The 21,084-nt window shown below is 48.6% G+C and overlaps 1 protein-coding gene across 1 annotated transcript in view; it reads left to right on the plus strand.

Moving 5' to 3' along the window:
* Positions 1-5,905: 5,905 nt before the first annotated feature.
* The window catches only part of LOC144755524 (C4b-binding protein alpha chain-like), a 553,044-nt gene continuing 537,865 nt past the window's right edge, over positions 5,906-21,084 (plus strand). Inside the window, exon 1 of the mRNA XM_078644533.1 lies at positions 5,906-6,127. Coding sequence (XP_078500659.1) covers positions 6,037-6,127 — 91 coding nt within the window. The 5' untranslated portion in view covers positions 5,906-6,036. The remainder of the gene's footprint in view (positions 6,128-21,084) is intronic.

The following is a 21,084-nucleotide window of genomic DNA, read 5'->3' on the forward strand; positions in this document are numbered from 1 at the left end:
GTTATTTCTGATTCTTGATGACATCTTGAAATAAGCCAACTGTCTGCCCCTCCACTGCCTCGATCTGTGCATCTGGGATTGGTGGATTCAGAGTCTGACGTATCTCTAGTGGGAGGAGTCGAGCTCCCCTTAGAGCATGGGTACTCACAAACTTTCTCTCGGGGGCCAAATTTACAGTTTGGTTTGTGTCCGAGGGCCGCATCGGTGGGGGGCGGGGTCAGTGGGGGAGGGGGCGGGGCTAGAGCAACAACATAAAACTGATCATGAGGTTGATCACAGGTCCCTGCAGCGGACGCCTACGTCCACTTAGCTGTCCCAGCATACACACATCTCTCTCTCTCTCTTTCTCTCTCTTTCTCTCTCGGTCTCCCTCCCTCTCTCTAGCTTTCTCTCCCTCTCTCTAGCTCTCTCTCACTTTCTCCCTCCCTCTCTCCTGTCTTCCTCTGTCTCACTCTGACTGTCTCACTCCCTCTCTCTCACTCCCTCTCTCTCACTCCCTCCCTCTCTCTCTCTCCCTCCCTCTCCGTCTCCCTCCCTTTCCCTCCCTCTCACTCACTCTCCGTCTCACTCCCTTTCACTCCCTTTCCCTCCCTCTCTCTCCATTTCCCTTCCTTTCCCTATCCAATCCAATCCAATCAGAAATTTGTATAGCGCACTACTCACCCAGAGGGTCTCAAGGCGCTTAGGGGAGAGGAGTTCGCTACTGATCGAACAACCAGGTCTTGAGTTGCTTCCTGAAGGAGAGGTGGTTCTGGGTACGACGGAGGTGGGAGGGGAGGGAATTCCAGGTCTCACTCCCTATCAGTCTCCCTCCGTTTCCCTCCCTCTCCCTCCCTCTCACTCCTTCTCTGTCTCCCTCCCTTTCACTCCCTCACCGTCTCCCTACCTTTCCCTCCCTCTCCCTCCATTTCCCTCCCTTTCCCTCCATCTCACTCCCCATCAGTCTCCCTCCCTTTCCCTCCATCTCACTCCCCATCAGTCTCCCTCCCTTTCCCTCCATGTCATTCCCCATCAGTCTCCTTCCCTTTCCCTCCCTCTCCCTCCATTTCCCTCCCTTTCCCTCCATCTCACTCCCCATCAGTCTCCCTCCCTTTCCCTCCATGTCATTCCCCATCAGTCTCCTTCCCTTTCCCTCCATCTCACTCCCTATCAGTCTCCCTCCCTTTCCCTCCCTTTCCCTCCCTTTCCCTCCCTCCCTCTCACTCCCTCCCTTTCCGTCTCCCTCCCTTTCCCTCCCTCTCCATCCCTTTCCCTCCCTCTCCGTCTCCCTCCCTATCCCTCCCTCTCTGTCTCCGTCTCACTCCCTATCCCTCCCTGTCCGTCTCACTCCCTCTCCGTCTCACTCACTCCCTCTCCCTTCCTCTCCCACTCACTCCCTCTCCCACTCACTTACACTCACTCACTCCCTCTCACCCACTCTCACGCACTCCCTCTCACTCACTCACTTACTCCCTTTCACTCCCTCTCACTCACTCACTCCCTCTCACTCCCTCACTCACTCTCTCTCTCTCACTCACTCCCTCTCCCTCTCACTCACTCACTCCCTCACTCCCTCACTCACTCCCTCACTCACTCCCTCACTCACTCCCTCTCCCTCTCACTCACTCCCTCTCCCTCTCACTCACTCCCACTTACTAACTCACTCCCACTCACTCCCTCTCTCTCACTCCCTCTCGCTCACTCCCTCCCTCTCTCTCACTCCCTCTCACTAACTCACTCCACTCACTCACTCCATCCCGCTCACTCACTCCATCCCTCTCACTCACTCCCTCTCACTCACTCACTCCCACTCACTCCCTCTTCACTTCCTCCCTCTCACTCACTCCATCCCTCTTACTCACTCCCTCCCTCTCACTCCTCCCCCACTCACTCACTCACTCTCACTCACTCACTCCTCCCTCTCACTCCCTCCCTCTCACTCCCTCCCTCCCTCTCACTCACTCCCTCTCACTCACTCCCTCTCACTCCCTCCCTCCCTCTCACTCCCTCCCTCACTCTCACTCACTTCCCTCCTCTCTCTCACTCCCTCCCTCTCACTCACTCCCTCCCTCTCACTCCCTCCCACTCCTTCCCTCTCACTCCCTCTCACTCACTCCCTCTCTCTCACTCCCTCCCTCTCACTCCCTCCCTCTCACTCCCTCCCTCTCACTCCCTCCCTCCCTCCCACTCCCTCTCGTTCACTCACTCACTCCCTCCCTCTCCCTCCCTCCCTCTCCCTCCCTCCCTCCCACTCACTTACTCACTCACTCACTCACTCCCTCTCACTCTCTCTCTCACTCCCTCTCACTCTCTTTCTCACTCCTTCTCACTCCCTCTCCGTCCCCCTCCCCCTCCCCTTTCCCTCCCACTCCCTCTGTCACCCTCTGTCATCTCACCCTTCCTGTGTGCCAGCCGGGGCACACACACACTCCCAGCCGCACCTGAGCACTTCACAGGTCTTTAAAAGACCATTTGCATGTTAATGAGGCCTTTGTATTTCACCTCTTCTTAGACCCCTGCAGCTTTACTCTGGTCATTGCTAGGATCGCCCGGCCGGCAGCCCCCACAGAGCAGCAGAGTCTCCCGCGCTGCTGCAGACACTTAAAAAAAAAACGTAAAACACAGGTATGATGTCTCGGGGGTCTGCGGGCCACCAGGGAAGGCTTGCCGGACCGTCCACTATGAGTACCCCTGCCTTAGAGAGAGGCAGTGTACGACCTTGTTACTGGAACCTGAGGTCACTAGAGGAAGCAGAGCTTGTTAGTAAAAAAGCCTAAGTACAATAGTGTTAAAATAAAATAAATACTCAAGAGGCGGGAGGGGGTGGTGGAGGTGCGAAAGATTGACACATCAAGTAGAACAAAATCGTGAAGCTAGCTCCTTACAGTCTTACGTTATATAAAAACGGTCCGAAATACTCATCAGGTGGGAGGTGGTGGGGGAAGGCTGGAACCAAAGCTGAGCAACACCAGAGAGTGAGCAGGAAAGAAATAATAATCAAGTAGGAGGGAGGAGAAGGAAGCAGCTGCAGGCCGATGAACGGGAGCAAGCGTGGACACAAGCCAGTTTCTGAGCCTAAACCAGGAAAAAAAAGAAAAAGAATGCTGACAAGTCATAAATACCATGATGAGTAAGAGCACATGTAACAGGGGTAATCCTCATGGGAGGTTACAAAAGTAGAAAAGGCGGGACTACTGAGCATGTTAACTAAAGTGAATCAGCCATTTATGAAGTACAGTAAAATGAGCCAATTAGAAAGATGGGTGGTGCTTAAAGCCCATATTCTAGATATAGTATGTCTCGAAGAGACGATGCATGTGCTGCCTAGGCGAGACCTAAAAACACCAGAGGTTTCCCACTTGGGTAACTCTAGACAGTGTGCACCTTCTCAGTCAGCCACATTGAGAATAATTTAGATTAATGTAAGTCTCATAAGGATCCACCACTGTCTTTATGTTTAAATTTGTCTTATTGTTGCATGGTAAAGTAAAACAAAAGCATACACTGTTTGTAAGGTTAGAACAGCATCTCCATTATTAAAATCATTACATGTCGTAGGAGTTCCTGAGCCAATTTTAAATCACATATCACCACCACACACTATCAAAATCACAAAGAAAACTAGCTCTGCTGTCATTAGGCATCGTAGCACACTACTCGGGAAGCATTTGGTGACCAGGGTGGGAACCCAATGATGAAGCATGTCACCAACTAGGTTGGTGAGTGAGGGTTCTTAAAAAACACCCTGCTGGTTCCAAGCCACACTTGCCACAAGGATTATGAGAGCCTAATCTTTAATGTTTAGTTGAGTAGAAAGTGAACTTGTTCTTGTTTGTTATATAAGTGATTATTTGGGAAGGTATTTTGGATGAGATCCTTATTTCCTTCGCTCTCTCTATGTTGTTTGATCACATTCTCAGCCATTCAGGGGGCAGTCCTCTTCCCTTAGGAGAGATAAATAAATCAGCGGATAGATGGGCCTACACATATTGCCGCACTTATTTTAGATCTTATTCATCTTTCACCATGCTTTCGGGTACTTATTTCCTAACTTGGTTAAAATGTCTATGTTAATTCTTTAGTGAATTAAATTACACCTGACCATCCTCAGATATTACATCAGTCTGAAGAACTTGAAATGAGTTACGTGTGATGCCGTATGCAAAGACTACTTTGTAGTAGATATATCACTAAATCCAATTGATAGCCAAACTGAGATCCTAGACCTCTTTAATCATAAATTCAAGCACACACTAGGATTTACCCCCTTTAAGATTAAGGAGAGTCTCAAAACAATAAAAGGCCTTAAATGGGGGGGGGGGGGTTCTATCGAATTTTATTATAATTACATGGTCACCAGTTGCATTGAAATGGTGACAAACATAATTGTGCTACGGTAAGTTGGTGTGTAAACTTCATTGTCATTCTCTGGCCCCTTTTGCGGGGCCACATGGCAGTTGGGTTATTGGGCCCCAACCAAGGTAGTTGAGGTAATTTACAGGGCCGGATTGGCCTAACGGGCACTAGATATTTTGGTGGGCTTGCTTTGTGGAAACAGGCTTCACTGGTGGTGGGATCCAGTTTTGTGGCTGGGGACCTGGCGGCCATGTTCCTACTTGCCCGTGATTTTAAATAAAAAATGCTAAATGAAATGTTTTTAATGCATGCTTAAAGCGTACGTTTAACCATTTGTTTTTGAAGTACTTATTTGAAAGTGCTGCAAGTAGGCAGGTGGTCAGCACGTCCCCAGCAAAATAAAAACAGTTCCTACCCTGCCAGCCCACCAAAATATGTGGTGCCCAGTAGGTCAGTCCAGCCCCGGCCATTTGCCACTCGAGTCCATCCTACAAACAGCCAAGTACACCCTTCCCACACTTGACTCTCAGGGTAGCGAGGGCGAGCAGACAGAGGCTTCTCGGGGAGGGAATTTGGGGGACAAGAGCTCTGAATATTAACATTCTAACAAGAGACACACGATGCAGCTAAGTGCTTATTCAAAAGAAAGTACTGTAATCACGACCATAACATAATACGACACAACGGCATTAGAGGAATCACACTTGGGCTGTAATTCTGTTTGTAATCTTCCCTTTGGTACCCTCCATCACTAACGGGGGCGCCCAGTGTTTTTAAATCTTATTGTGGCAATTATTAGGCATAGATGCAGCATTCGATAATCACTGCCAAGGTGTAGTTGTGCCTAACAATTTAGTGCGACTTAATCACTTGGTAGGTACTCACCCTTGGTAGGTACACACACTTGGTAGGTACTCACTCAGTCTTAAGTTTGGTCTGCGGCTCATTCCATCGTTCTCTTACAGTTCCCAAGTCCTGCAGTTACTAACTGCGCGCTGCTGTTTCTGCCTCGGGCTGTATAGGATGGACCCGTGCAGCGCGCTACCTGAAAGGGGCGACCAGTGACTGAAGGGAACTGACCAGAAGGCCTCCTGGTTTGTCATTTGTGGCCCTACTATGAGCTCAAGAAGAGCTTAGTGTTCAAAGCCAAACCTAAATATAATAATAATAGTCATTCTGCCATTCCAGTTAGAGCTGGGTATGATTATCTCAAATGTAATGTTCCGTGGATATTCGCAGTTTACGGGAAATGGGAGTTTTAAATTGTGCCAAGAAAGCGGGGGCAGTGCCGATTACAACAGAGCAGAGGACAGAGCAAGCACGTAGATAAACTGGCAGAGAGGAGGCCAAAAAGATTAGATACAAGTGTAATGTGAGCCTCCCCTGTATTTTATTTTGTTAAATGAGTTGAACTAACACAGAAACTGTTCAGGGAAGATGCTTGAGGCTTGCTGGCGGTGTTGACACATTGACGGCCTTGCCCTGCTGCCCTTACTGTTTGCTGAATATTTGTGTTTTTTTCTCCCTTCCTACTAATCCTTTGGAGCTGACGGTGCCTGCAGTGGGGTGGGGGCGTGTGAGGCCCCTCCTTCTGCGGGGAGGGATTCCTGGCTTTTGAACTACAGAAGGTGAAAGACCCTCCTCGGCCAGACACTCCATCTCTGGTCGCAGGGGGAACCAGAGCCGGGGCAAAGGGCGCCAATGGCGGCATCTCGAACTAAAGGCTACAGGTGGCTCTCCGCTGCCACCATCTGCTCTATCTGGCTGGCTGCCCTCGCTGCTAAGGTTTCAGGTATGTTAACCACGACCATACAAGTAGCGCATTACTTTTTAATATATTTACATAGGTTTTATAACTCAAATCTCATTATCGAGCAAGTGTACAAAAGTATTCCGAATTTTAGCAACAATAAAAACAGTGACTGTTAGGAATAGCACGATTTAGTTGGTGTTTCCGTGCACAAATGAGTGTTGGCAACGTTTAAGTTTTGTTTTAAATCTCAGTGAAATTAATACAACAAACGTTAAGCGTCCGCATGCGCTTGAGAGCATCTTTGCAGCTAGTCTGACAGCCCAGTGAGTTACTGCGCTTAGTGTATGAATCATGAAAGATTATGTTCATCATCGAAAGGTCACAGGGTCAGTCCTGCATACTGCCATGATTATAACTAATGTTGACTGCAGTTGCAAGCGCCAGGTCATATGTGTGGTGGATGGATAGACCGAGGCTTTTGGGGCACATTGTTTTCCTGCTGCATCTGAAGGGTTACGAAGGGCAACAATTGTTGTTTCCGCTTCGTTTATGGCCCCCCTACTTGATAGGTTTTATCTTGGTTTTCTGCTCATCTAGGTAACCTGGTAATATCTATCATATATATTACAAGCCAGGTACATGAATATAGTACGCATGTTTTAAACCACATCTTTAACTTCACAGACAATGCTTCCTGGTAATATTTCAATTATTTTTTTTTGGTTATGCCTCTTTTAGAGGACCCCGGCCCCTCCACATTTTCATACCAGATACAACGTAAGTGTTTTGCGATAAGACGCAGTTTGAAAATGTGGGCGACTTTTTCTAGGGTGCCCGAGACTATTTTTGATCCCAATCAAACCTCGTCACTTACCCTTTCATCCCTCTGTGGTCAATCAAACTACTGCATTTATTGAGGGTCGGGCATGGGACGGGAGTACCAACACATTGTATTGACTCTGCCACAGAGCTGGAAGCACGACGAAACGAGTGCTAATCACGAACCAAGACATTCATAGTCATGTCATTAAACTTTAGAATAGGACCAATCGAACTGAAAGTATTTGTGAATAAAAACAAGCACTGGTCAATGCATTTGGTTTCGTCTATGTGATTAATAATACTGTTGTTTTAGTTCGTTTGAAGTTGGTGCGCAGCTGTGCAATAAGGAGGATGCAGGCGGAACCTAGTCACAAGCACAATGCAAGCACTGTACAAGCGAAACATAAAAAGTAGGCCCCTTTAGTGCCAGGAACAACTGGAATTGCACATATAATACTTTATTTTATGAACAAACAAAAAACGATTTAATTTGTCTTTCTTTTTTTTTCTGTTTGTTTTAGAGAGCGCCCGGCAGCTCCCTAACAGTGCTGCGGAGCTGTGTGAGTTAGAGCATTTTTCTTAAGCACATTCCCGTCACATTCACGCCCCCTCAATCCCTGTACACACGTTCCTTGCAGCATGGAAATGAGGAGCAACTGTTACAGTTCCATCTCACCCGCACTTGATAGCAGAGTGTCCACGCTGGTAAATGACGGCCTCCACCAGTACCAAGAGTCATGATCTGGGCTGCTAGCGAAGGCTGATTCCTGTGCCTTGGAGGTTAAAAAGCATCCTCCAGCTGCATTCCCAGACGCACTCTAGCAAAACAACCTATCAACGCTGAACGAGGTGCCTTGAACATCTATTCTGCAAAAGCACTGCAGTGCATCCCTATCCGCCCTCATCAGGCTGTTTGCTCAGCAGATAGGGTCATGAACATGCAGAAAGTGGCTGCAAAAATGTATTTATATATGCATTTGTTACTGAATAATATACTTTTTAACAAGTGGCTGCATGAAGTACAGCATTCAGCATACGTGCAAACTAAAGATAAAAGAGGCTCTTTGCTGAGTGAAGCCACCTTGTTCAATAGTAAATAGCTCTTCACGTTGAAGGCAAGTCGAATGTGGATTTTCTTCTCTTTGTGCATGTGGTTATTAGGCGGACATCTGAGAAAGTCCAATCAGGTTGCTCTGACATGCGAAACCTGTAGCATTGTGTTCCTGAGTTGGGTATTTCAACTATGCCAAAAAGTGGATGGCATGTCAACAAGAGGGATTTGTGAGTTTAATTAACTCAGGAGAAGAATTTACTCTGAAGTCAATTAATTTAGAAAGTAAAAGAGACGACACTAAGACATATACAGATGAGTTACCCATTTGAACCAATCAGCTACCATGCAATACATCTAGATGCTAGCATTTGAGCTTATTTTAAGAGGTGATTGGCATTGTGTAAACTTTACATAAACACTATAAGAACAATTATAACAAGCCAAAGCCCACCAACATTAGCTTGGTCACCAGCACGGGTCTCCTTCAATGAAATTATGGCTGTTTTCGGCCCTGGGCTCCAACTCCCTCATACAGACTCACCAGGCCCGGAGTTGGTGTAAATCAGAGTGTTGAGTAAACAAGTACTGAAGTGGATCCTTGCTTGTGCCCTGGGGACAGTGGAGTGCACGTGATTTCACAAGCATGGCACTGTGCAGACGAAACCTAAAAAAAGACAGGACATGTGGTACCAAATGACAAGGAGCCATTTGGACTTCTTACCGTAGTAGCATGTCAGTAAATGGGTGAAATTCTCCTTCAACAGATTCTGGGCACCACCGTCCTGTCCAAGCCACCATTTCTGAATAATAAGTGTAGTAATACCAAAATGAGCTCCTCCGTGGAGACTTATCCAAGACCTGTGGTGGCAGAAGGATTCTTTTCAGCTACCATGTCCCTAATTCTGCACTGCGATTGTTTCTGTTTAGCTGTCTTCCGTTAGCTAAATCGCATACACACATATTGATTTTAACATGCCTGCCATATTTTGCAGTAGTGCAAAAAGTAAAATTCCTTCATATGTTATTATCACTGGACCATCTACACCTAGCAAACAGAGCTTGATAATAAAGCACATATCGACGAGACCGGAGTGCCTGAGAAGGAATCCTGAAGCTGGCAATACGAGAGATGTCAGTTTCAGTTGTTTGTTTAAATGTTTCCCAAACGTGACATGCCGCCGAATTAGACAGCGCCCCGGGCAGAGCCACATTTGGCACCCATCCTTAATCTGCTCCTCCCATTGTTGATCCTAATGGGGGCCCTCTTCTGCTTATCGGTTACGCCCTTATGAGTATCTCAAAGCAATGATGTAAAAGGTGAGGTAGATTTCAATCGATAATATTTAAGTATTGCCCGGCGTTAGTCGCCTCTCATACCACTCGAAATTATCTAACAAAGAGGCAGGCGCTGGAGACTGGAAGGCAGGAAACAGAGGTTTATTCCGACGGAGCAGAACACATCAAAACAGACAACAGGGTATCTTCTCGAGGTGCTCTAACCGCATCTCTGAGGCCTGGCCTCTTATACACAAGTTTATGGCTTTATTGCATGAAACACATTCCTGTCAATGCTTTGAAGTACGGAAAGACATCCTTGGAATCCCCGCTTCAAGCCCGTTCCCACACACATTTACAGTAGAAGTCCCCACCCCGATCTCAGTAGGTGATGACTGTCGCGCAGCTGGATATTCCGCCGATTCCCGGAATGTGTGCGGCTCATCGGATCTCATGGGGTGGGGGTTTCGATTAGTCTTAGATCCTTTGAAGAGGGGCAGCTGCCTACTGTATGGGCAATAAACTGCATCCGCAGGGCTAGGTGACGGCCTGGGATCGGGCCGGACAATCGGGCACAGAGGAAGGGGGTTCATCAAAGGATGTGTGATCATGAAAGGGACGGAGGGAGGTGTTAGCCGAGTACGGGATGTGGCTCCGAGGCAGGGTCGCGCTGAAGGGGTGGTTTATGGCCCGAGCATGTGAGAGCGGGGGCTGTCAGTGCGCGGGGGATGCTTGCGAGGTCGAGAGAGAGACGCGCTGGCTATCGGCAGTGGGCAGAGAGGCCATGGCATTCAAAATGGCTGCTGCTTACGCGCACATATGAGCCTGAAAAGGGACACGATGGCGCCGATAGTGTTTAAGTCGCAATCTAGATTTTAACAGTCCTCCCTTTTCAACATATCTAGCCAGCTTGTCAGTCTATGTCTATCCCCATCATATTACGGATCTCTACATCATAAAATGCTTTCATGCGTTCAGCTTCAAAGTCCAGAGTCTTAGGGCAGATGCAGTTAGCAAAAAGTGAGCACAGGGGTGGCAAGCATTGAATACCCAGGCAGAATCCACATATTACGATAATCGGTATCAATATGATCATAAACAACCTCCACCCCCAGTCCTTTACAGCACTCCAGAACCAACTCCCAAGCGACCATTCTTCTTGTTCCTGATGAACTTCTGAGGAGAGTCTATGGAGATGTTCAATGGCTTTGTAGACTGAGGGCGAATTGTCTGGTATGTAGGTGCAGCAGCTGGACCCAATGATAAGGCATGCTCCTCCATGATCCGCTAGAACCACATCCAGAACAAGGCGGTTCTGAAGGTCCACCAGGCGGACCGCCTGAAGCTCGGCTGTATTGTTTGTGAGGATGCCAGCTGTAATGTTCATTGTCGTTTCGACTGCCTGGGTCAAATGTCGGATGGCACGGCTGTTCGCCATCGGACCCCAGAGTGGAACAAGTCCTTTTATTGCATCCAGGAATTGTGCTCCGGTGGAGTCGGCTTGTTCAATGTCTCTCGCTCGCTTTTGTCGGTGATGGTTTGCTGGGGCCACATAGGTGGGAGGAAGGATGAAGGCAATGTAGCAGGTACCTCTCCAGCCCTTTGGGAGCCAAGTGTAGGCTTTTGTACCACAGACAAAGTACATGTTCGGAGAGGTGACGAAAGAGGGTGGATCAGTTGAGTCCAAAGTTCTGGTGATGCGGCAAGTGCTGTGGCCCACCAACTGTGTCCCAAGACCTTCGATGCATACAAGGCCCGAGATGTTGACGACAGACAGGGCTACAGTCAGGGTGGCAGCTGCTCGTTTTTGGATTTTGGAGGTAAGAGAAGGTGGGTCTGGCTGGGTTGTTGAACACCTGCATTTCAATCCGTTCTTTGGCAGGGATGTCCATGTGAACTGAGGCATTGGATGTCAGAGGGCAGAAGGGAGCAGCAGTTCTTCCTGTTTTGTTCAGCCAGACTCCATGATAAAAGTGCGACATAGTTTTGCCAGAGGTGGCATTATCCCTGTAACTCACTTGCAAGAGGATCAGCCAAGCAAGGCAGGAACCATGAACAGAGAAAGGTGAAGGGGTGAAGGGGATGGAATGTCCAGTGGCATGTGGTAACAGCCCACAGATCCAGCAATTTGTGGCATTGGCGGAAAGGTTGTGTTGATGCAGCAACTGCACGAAGGAGTTGTTCCAAAACTCCTTACGTCTTTCTCGGAGTTGAGGTGAAAGAAAGATCAGATGGTGTTCTTTCATGGTGGTAGGCTGTGCAGTGGTTAGAAATATCTCATGAGCTGGTGCGCTTTCTTCCACGATCCAGAGGGTGGTCATGAGGAGGAGGCAAAAGAGAAGGGCGATAAAGAGTGCAATAGTCTTTGAGCTGTGTAACCTGTCAGTCTTTGGGTTTCTGTAGTGGGTCTTCGGATATCCGGTTGCTTCCATCATCTTCGTGTCGGGTGCTTCCATCATCTTCGTATCGGGCGCTTCCATCACTTTCAAGGGGCTCGGTAGCGGGCAGAACCACAAACTTCGTTTGGATTCTCTCCTGGCAGCCTTAGTAGTGTTAGGCCACCGCTCTGAGAATTGTAACTTAGTCAGTGGTCTGCTTAGCCGAAGCTCCCTCCTTTCGTCGCAGGTTATACCCTTCTCTGGATGGCACAGTGGGATCGGGAAATTCTGCCAATACAAGTGTCTCTGTATCAGGGTAACAGCTCAGGGATGGTCGGTCTTTGTTCAGGAGCTCTTCTTGGGTGGCCACGTCTTCGGTCGTCGTCAGGGTTGAGGAGATTTTCTTGCAGTGATGTGCATGCAGCCAGTTCCGTTTCCCTTCCACTCGAAGAGCTGTTCGGGTGGTGATCAAGACTTGCCAGGGGCCCGTCCACCGAGGTTCCAGACTCTTTGCACGCTGGAAATTTCAGACCAACACGAAATCACCGGGTTGGATGTCGTGTCCGAGACCCCTGGAAGCATCGGGGATGGCCTGCAGCACCTGTTGATGGATAATAGACAGTGTTTTGGTCAAATTGTACAAATAGTCAGACATAAGGACGTCCGGGACGTCATGAATGGATGTCGGTTTTGGTTCAGACCAGATGCTCATGGGCCGGCCGAAAACGACCTCGTAAGGGATCAAGTGGTGTTTGGTGGGGTGGAACGCATTGACAGCAATGCCAGTGGGAGAGCGTCTGGCCATTTCAGTCCTGTGGTAGCCACTATCTTTGCTAGTTTGAGCTTGAGTGTGGCATTATGTCGCTCAACCAGCCCAGCAGATTGGGGGTGGAAGACTGCGTGGAACTTTTGTTTTACACCCAACCCCTTCAAGATGAGTTGGATAACCTCGGCTATGAAGTGGGGGCCATTGTCGCTCCACAAAATTCGACAAAGGCTGTAGCGAGGGAAGAATTCTTTCAGTAATACCTTTGCAGTAGCAATGGCAATGTTGTCGCGAGTTGGATAGGCTTCCACCCACTTGCTAAATGCGCACACGACAACAAGTACATGCTTTAGAACTTGGCATCTTTCTAGTTGGATGTAGTCCATCTGCAGGACTTCAAATGGATGATTGGGGACCCCAAACCCTCTCCGGGGTACGACAGTTCCTTTCCCAGGGTTGTGTTGCAGGCATATCAGACATTGTTGGACTAGGCGTTTGGCTGAGTCTGTGATCTTGTCATTGTGCCAAACTTTGGAGACAAGTTCGGCCATAGGGGCAGATCCTATGTGTGCAGGGGAGTGTGCCATGGTCAGTATGGGGATCAAGTATGAGTTGGGTAGCAACCATTTGTTTGTGTCTTTTGTCCGCCAGCAGCCTTCATCGTCTTTCAGTCCCACCCGTGCCCATTCAGTCAGTTCGTGGGGTGAGCTCGCCATCTGGATGTCCCTAATAGTTTCCCTAGCGTCCTTCCATTTTTCTGTTTGTGACCTGGTCACATACATGCGTGTCGTTGTCCTATTCTCAGCTGTGGTCCGGGCAGTGATGTCGGCCAGTGCATTCCCCTGCCCAATGATGTCCGTAACCTTTTTGTGTGCCTGGCATTTGATTACAGCAAGTTGTTTGGGAAGGAGGACCGCTTCAGTCAGAGCGGAGATTAGATCTCCGTGTAGGATGGGTGTGCCGTGTGAGGTCAGGAATCCCCTCTCCTTCCACAAGAGCCCGAAATGATGAACAACCCCGAAGGCATACTGGCTGTCTGTGTAAATATTCGCTGTCATCCCGGCTGCTAGGATACACGCTCGTGTGAGGGCAATCAGTTCCGCTGCCTGTGCAGATCGTTGTGTGATGCGGGCGGTCTCAACTAGAGTTCGGGCTGTGGTAACTGCATAAGCAGCTGAGGTAGTGCCATCGGGGAGTTTGATACAAGAGCCATCTACCCATAGCTCTCCGTCAGGATCTGGAAAAGCAGTGTCTCGGAGGTCAACTCTACTCCTGGTCTGTTCGTCCGTGAGGGTCACACAGTCATGTATAGGGGGCACATTGGGGTCGTTCTCAAAGTGGCTGGATTTAGCGTGGTGCATCTTTTCAGTGTGATATGGGGTGCAAGCAGAGTCAGTTCGTACCCAGTCAGTCGTGCACTAGTCAGATGCTGCGTCTTAGTCTGGTTTAGGAGGGTATCAACCGTATGGGGCACTAACACCGTAAGGCAGTTCGAGAGCACGATCCCCTCACTCTGTCGGATAGAGATAGCAGCGGCAGCTACAGCTCGAAGGCAGGCAGGCAAAGCTCTGGCTACGGGGTCAAGAGTGGCAGAGAAGTAGGCACATGGGCGTTGCTTTGGGCCAATGGACTGAGTCAGGACAGACAAAGCGCACCCCTCCCTTTCGTGAGTGTAGAGGGAGAAGGGCTTTGTGTAATCGGGGGTTCCTAGGACTGGTCTCGTAGTTCCTTGAAGGAGGATTGGCATTCAGGGGTCCAAGGGAGCGGGAAGGGGACATCTTTGGCCAGCAGGGAAAGTAGTGGTTTCACAATGAGGCTGAAATTTGGTAACCACTGTCGACAGAAGGAGGTGAGGCCTACTAGGGAGCGGACTTGTTTCTGGGTCTTAGGGACAGGGGTTTCTAGGATGGTCTGAATTCGATCGGGCGTAAGTTTCCTCCCGTCCTTGGACAAGAGATGGCCTAGGTAAGGACCTGGGGTTGGCAGAATTGCAACTTCTTCTTGGAGACCTTGTGGCCATTCTCCGCGAGGACGTGCAGGAGTTGGATGGTGGCAGTGACTGCAAGTGAAGTGGTGTCGGCCGCCAAAAGGATATCATCGACGTACTGTATCAACACCACTCCATCCGGTAACTGGACTGCGTCCAGCTGTCTCTTGAGGGCCTGGCTGTAGATGCTGGGACTTTCAGTGTAGCCTTGGGGTGCTCTACAAAATCTATATGAGCGGGATTTTAAGGTGAAGCCGAAAAGGTAGCGGCTGTCTGGGTGGATGGGGATGGAGAAGAATGCGTTCTTGAGGTCGATTACCGTGAAGGTGGTGGCAGTGAAAGGAATCAGAGTCAGAATGGTGGTGATGTCTGAGACTACGGGGTACTGAGGTACAACTACTTTGTTGACCTCTCGTAGGTCGATGATTAAGCGGTACGCCTTCTCATCTCCCTCACCCTGCTTCTTTACAATGGGTAGGATAGGGCTGTTGCAAACATTGCTAACTACTTCCTCTACCACTCCTGCATCTATCAGGGACTGGATGATCTTTACCAATGCCTTCTCACCCTCGGGCGATATCCGATATTGTGGAAGTTTTGGGAGCACTGCGTCCTGTCGAACAGTTATATGTACAGGGTCAATCATCATGCGTCCTACGTCCGAGTCAGTTTTTGCCCATAGGTACAGAGGTAGAGTGTCGAGTAGGGACGAGTCAGCGTCAGTGATGGAAAACATGCGTGGAGTGGGACAGGATCTGAGCATAGTTGGGTTGTCGTACAGAATGACTCGAACCCCATCTTGTGAACACCTAATAGTAGCTCGGAAATGTTTCAATAAATCAAGTCCCATAATGGCATCGGGGGTGTTGGATGAGAGTAAAAACGTTGTGTCGGTGGTGTTATTTTCCAAGTCAAAGGAGATCAGTGTGGACAAGGGGTTGGTGGAGGGCGTTCCATCAAAACCTATCGATGTCACATGTGAGCCAGACAAGGGTGCCCTCGGAATCAGTCGTTTAGATAACGCGCTACGTGTTGCGCCAGTGTCTACCAAAAATGGAGACTTCGTACCCAGGACCTTAGCGGTGACATAAGGACCTTGCTGGTCAACATGGAGCTCGACTGGATCCCTCCCTTGCCCTTGGCGGTCCTGTGCGAAGTCGCGGGCATTGTCGTAGTCAGACTGTTGGTACTGGTTCTGTCGGGGACGGTCAAACGTATTCGGTCTGCCTGGTCTGTCGTTGTAGGTGTCGTTTGTGTTCCCTCGTCCCTGTCCTCTATTTCTTGGCTCACCCGCTATGTCTCTTGTGTCCCTATTTTTGATTGCTTCTAGCCGAACCGGACACTGGGATTTCCAATGACCAAATCCTTTGCAAAACGCACACTGGTTCTCGTCGATGTCTGTACGTCCAGCGTGGGGTGTGGATGTACGGTCTCTAGGGGGTGGATTTCTAGGAGCATTCGATTGGTAGCTTCCTTTGTACTGTTCCCTTCCACTAGTCACCCCTTGCAACTGAGCAATCATCACCCTTTCCTTCAGGTCCTTTTTCTTTTTCTCAGTCGCCCTATCGTTCTCATTCTTTTGATGCTCATAGTACTGGGCCATCTGAAGGATAGCCGCGGGTTTGGAGGCTGCCCAACTACTCTCACTAGTCTGTAGTTTCTGTGAGACTTCCTGCGACAGACCTTTGACATAATTCTGGACAAACAGATGATGTCCGGTTGCAGTGGTCATGTCCTGGCCACTGTAATCGGAGAACACCGTCTCAAACCGGAGAAGTATTCTGATACGTCTCCTGGGGTTTCTGGCGGCAGGCCGTTACTATCGACCAATCCACCTTCTTTTCTGGTATCAGGGTTTTCAATTTCTGGACGATCTTGTCCGGGAGGTCTAGAATGGATTTTAAAGGTTTCTGCCCGGGCTCTCGTTGCCTATCTATGCCATCGAGTTGTGACCAGGTATGTTCGAACAGCTCAAGATGGTCGACTTTCCGGATTTGCTTCCACACATCAGCTGGCAGACATAGCCCGAAAAACAAATCGATGTCCGCTAGGGTCATAATCGTCGAACCCAAGGCTGTGCCTAATTCAGTATAAAAGGCGGTGGGGTTCTTTCGTAAATCATGCAAGGATTTTCGGAAAGTCAGGATGTCTTGCCGAACCCATGGTTGGTAGACCCAGTTATAAACTACTCTCCCTCTTGCATCTTGGTGGTTAATGTCATCATGCGTTCCCTGTCCTCTTGGGGGAACCCAGTAGGGGGCGGCCTCCTTTATAGGCATCATTGTGTTAGCTTTTTCTGTTTGGGTTCGGTCGCTACAGGAGTCGTAGCGCTAGTTTCTAGTCTCTGTTCAGTGAGGTGGTGGAAGACTTCAAGCGTACGCGTGAAGAGGTTCGTCACATCACACTCGCCTTCATCCCCAATGTCAACTTTCCTATAGAGAGTCGTTAACCTCTCAGGACCTTTGTCTTGGTATCGATCCTCATAGGCATTGAGGGTATGATAACAAAATCGCACAACAAAGTGTCGTCTGTGGCTATTGGCATATGAATTGTACATATCCGTTACGTATTCCTCACTCTCTTTTCGTTCCAGCAGTGTCTTCACTATCTTATCGATCCCTACTCGTTCATCTTTGCTTAATCGGTTCATTCTAGTGGAATCTTTCCTTCTAGTTTCAGGGTCATCTAGTGTTACTGTTTGCGCTACGTTGAGTACAAGGGGTTCGTCCGGCGCGGAGGCCGTGAGGACCGAGGTCCTGGCACTATTCTCACCCGTACTTGGGGGCTGCGGGTGTTGTACTAAGGTTTGGGAAGGGGCGTATGGAGGGGGCATGTAGATGATTGGGGGACCTAGTAATAAATCATCGTTCGCTCGTTGTTTCGAGGGTATCTCAGGGTAGAGCGTAGAGGGTGTTCTAACGGGACACTGGCCCGATGTTTCGGACTCTTGCTTCTGTTTAGCTGTCTCTCTCTCCTTTATCTCTTCCTCTAACTTTCTAGCAGCTAGGTGAGCTGCTTTTCGTAGCTCTTTCTCTAATCTGACTTCGTTTCTCTTTTTCGGTTGTTCTGCTTCTTTGCGCCACATGCCGAGGCTGTCGAGCATAGTGGGCGTTGTCTTATTACTACGAAGGGCTGTTTCCAGCACGTTTATTTTATCGTCATCAAAGGATCCTATCCGTGGCCACTGACTTTCCTGATCCTTTCTTGTATATTTATGCCATAGTTTACTATAAGCTATGGCGACTAGTCCATATTTAGTGAACATGTCCTTATTAGGGGTGCCTTCCAGTGGAGCTGGATGGTTCATCTCTAATAAGCGGTCCGGGCTGAACCAACTACCAATCAGTGGGGAGAAGATAGGCATGACAGATTACAGAGGGGGACAAAGGTCCGCACTACCTATCTTTTCACTACTAGCAAAGACTAGACAGAATATTTCTATTCTACGTTATTTGCAAACAGAGAATACCACAAAAAGAATCAGCTTCGAACAACCAATGTTCGGACAATCAATCAGTCAGTGGGGAGAAAAATAGGCACGACAGATTACAGAGGGGGACAAAGGTCCGCGTTACCTATGCTTCACTATCTGCAAAGGAAGAGAGAATATTTCTATTCTTCCCCGTTTGCAGGCAGAGAATATCTCAAAAACAATCAATGAGCAATACTAGTATTTTCAGACAGTCAGACAATCGTTTTGCAATTTGTCGTGTTACACGACCTTACCCGGACCGCAAGGACAGTTTCTCGTCTTTCGCTTCCAGCGCCCGATCGTCCTCTATTCTCCTTAATTGCCGCGGCACTCCTGATGGTTCCCAGTCAGGACCGTAGATCACTCGAGAGAGGTCTGCTCGGAACCGGTGAAGTTCGGATGATCGGCTGCCAGACGAGGGTCTATCGGGCAGGTGCACTTCCCGATCGTTGCAGTCGTTCACTCTGTCGTCAGGACCTCTCCCACTGGATCCACGTGTCGCTGATGGGCCCCACGTTTGAGACGCCAATTGTAAAAGGTGAGGCAGATTTCAATCGATAATATTTAAGTATTGCCCGCTGTTAGTCGCCTCTCATACCACTCGAAATTATCTAACAAAGAGGCAGGCGCTGGAGACTGGAAGGCAGGAAACAGAGGTTTATTCCGACGGAGCAGAACACATCAAAACAGACAACAGGGTATCTTCTCGAGGTGCTCTAACCGCATCTCTGAGGCCTGGCCTCTTATACACAAGTTTATGGCTTTATTGCATGAAACACATTCCTGTCAATGCTTTGAAGTACGGAAAGACATCCTTGGAATCCCCGCTTCAAGCCCGTTCCCACACACATTTACAGTAGAAGTCCCCACCCCGATCTCAGTAGGTGATGACTGTCGCGCAGCTGGATATTCCGCCGATTCCCGGAATGTGTGCGGCTCATCGGATCTCATGGGGTGGGGGTTTCGATTAGTCTTAGATCCTTTGAAGAGGGGCAGCTGCCTACTGTATGGGCAATAAACTGCATCCGCAGGGCTAGGTGACGGCCTGGGATCGGGCCGGACAATCGGGCACAGAGGAAGGGGGTTCATCAAAGGATGTGTGATCATGAAAGGGACGGAGGGAGGTGTTAGCCGGGTACGGGATGTGGCTCCGAGGCAGGGTCGCGCTAAAGGGGTGGTTTATGGCCCGAGCGTGTGAGAGCGGGGGCTGTCAGTGCGCGGGGGATGCTTGCGAGGTCGAGAGAGAGACGCGCTGGCTATCGGCAGTGGGCAGAGAGGCCATGGCATTCAAAATGGCTGCTGCTTACGCGCACATATGAGCCTGAAAAGGGACAAGATGTCGCCGATAGTGTTTAAGTCGCAATCTAGATTTTAACAATGACAGACACGTGAACAGACATTTGCGGCTTTCCCCCCACCTGAATCGTTTATTCAGTTGCTTAACTGATGGTGAGAGACTATGAGAGGGGGCAGGAGTGAAAGGAGGAAGAAAGGGAGAATGGGGATAAAGGGAATCGGAGAGAGGCTAAGGAAACTAAAATGTGATTTTATAGTCAGACTGGAGCTGGTAATGTACTGACCTGGAGGCCTGGAATTATATTAAGCAGCATTTTATTTAGTTTCACATTGTTGAGCTACACATAATTTTATGCAGGCAGGCCTTCCTTCGGCTGGATGCTGTTGGTGTGTGTTATTTCTTGATAACTCTATATTGAGAATAGTGGAATGGGCCAGAGCCCTGCCTAGGCTGTCATCTGTCATTTAAAGGGGTTTTAAGATCCAGGCATATAATACGCACACTATATTCATGGCTATTTGTAACTGCGACAGGTATTTGAAAATTTGCTTTAAAATCACCTCTGGCTGGGGGTAGCACTTGTTTTCAATAGTTCCTAGCAGCAAACGTTTGTGGCTTTGTAGCATTGTAAATCATCCTAATGCAGCACATACTTAATGTACCGGCCTGGTGTACTGTAGTTGCATCACAGAGAAGGCCTCCTAGGCACTCTTGGATATTTAAAGATTTCATTTATCTTAGCTTGGCCTTGGCAGTGTTCCATTCCAAAGCAAACAACATACCTCTATTTGGAACTTTTAGGAACTATGCTTATGCACACATACCCTTTGCACAGTGGAAACAGTGCAGGCTGTGTGTGCTTTGCGGGGGTGTCGTCTTCGTGTGATCGCTTACTGACAAGAGCTCTTTGCATGTTGGGACTTGTAGTTCATTATGTATATAACGCTTCAAGTCCCAGCATCCAAACTGCTCTTAGCTAAAAAGTTATGTTGGGTAAAAGTAAACTCCTTCCCTCAGCACTTTTGAGATAAGGCCAGTGGGCAGCAAGGCATGTAACATAACGTGTCATCATAGGCATCAAGCATCATAATTTGACAAATGAGGGTTCCAGTCAGTGGTATTCCTCTTTGGATCATTGCTGGTCTTATCCATCTCACTCTACAATGGAATTGATGGGGTGCGGTTCCGTTCATATATTGGGATCAGCAGTCATGGTATCTGTGAGAAGTAGGCCTGGTATAAGCTATCCCAATTAAAGTGGGCATCTTGCACCAGTCCAAACAACCCTTATGGTGATTTAAGAGATCAAAGACAACATTAGAAAGCTATCCAAGTGGTAGCTGTGGAGAGCAGCCTTCAGGCGTAGTCTTGAAGGAATGTTAAGCAGCGTGTTTTACCAGAATGCAACCTTATTGTATTGGTTAAATGAAAGTAGAACCACACAGTCGTTAAAAAAATATGTTTTATTATTATAACACACCTTAAATACCTCACAGTATCTGCTACATGCAGAAAATATAAAGCACACAAGACTATAGCACAGAAACAATCGTAAGTAGCACTAATACACAGTGGGCTCCAGGGGGAGACCAAACCATATACTAAAATAGTGGTATAAGAACCACAACTCGAGTCAAGACAGTGTCTAGAGGTTGTAGAATTGCTGGGACCCCAAGGAACCACCCAAGGTAAGGAGGGACCCCACGTAGAACGGGTGCAGTGTGAGAACACAACCGTGTGCTATGTACAATTCAATAGGAGAATCGCGGTTGCAGTTTTAAAGTTTAAGGACCCTTCCCAGTGGATTACGAAAAAAACCATTTAGAACATGGAAGGTTGGAGAGCCAGCCCATCCGTCGATTCCAAAGTACCAGAGTTACCTATCCCAGGGAAGCCGGGTGCATAGGGCTGAAGTGGCGTTGGAAACTATTGTCGATCTTAATGG

Source organism: Lissotriton helveticus, chromosome 5_1 (assembly GCF_964261635.1).
Source record: "Lissotriton helveticus chromosome 5_1, aLisHel1.1, whole genome shotgun sequence".
Taxonomy (NCBI): domain Eukaryota; kingdom Metazoa; phylum Chordata; class Amphibia; order Caudata; family Salamandridae; genus Lissotriton; species Lissotriton helveticus.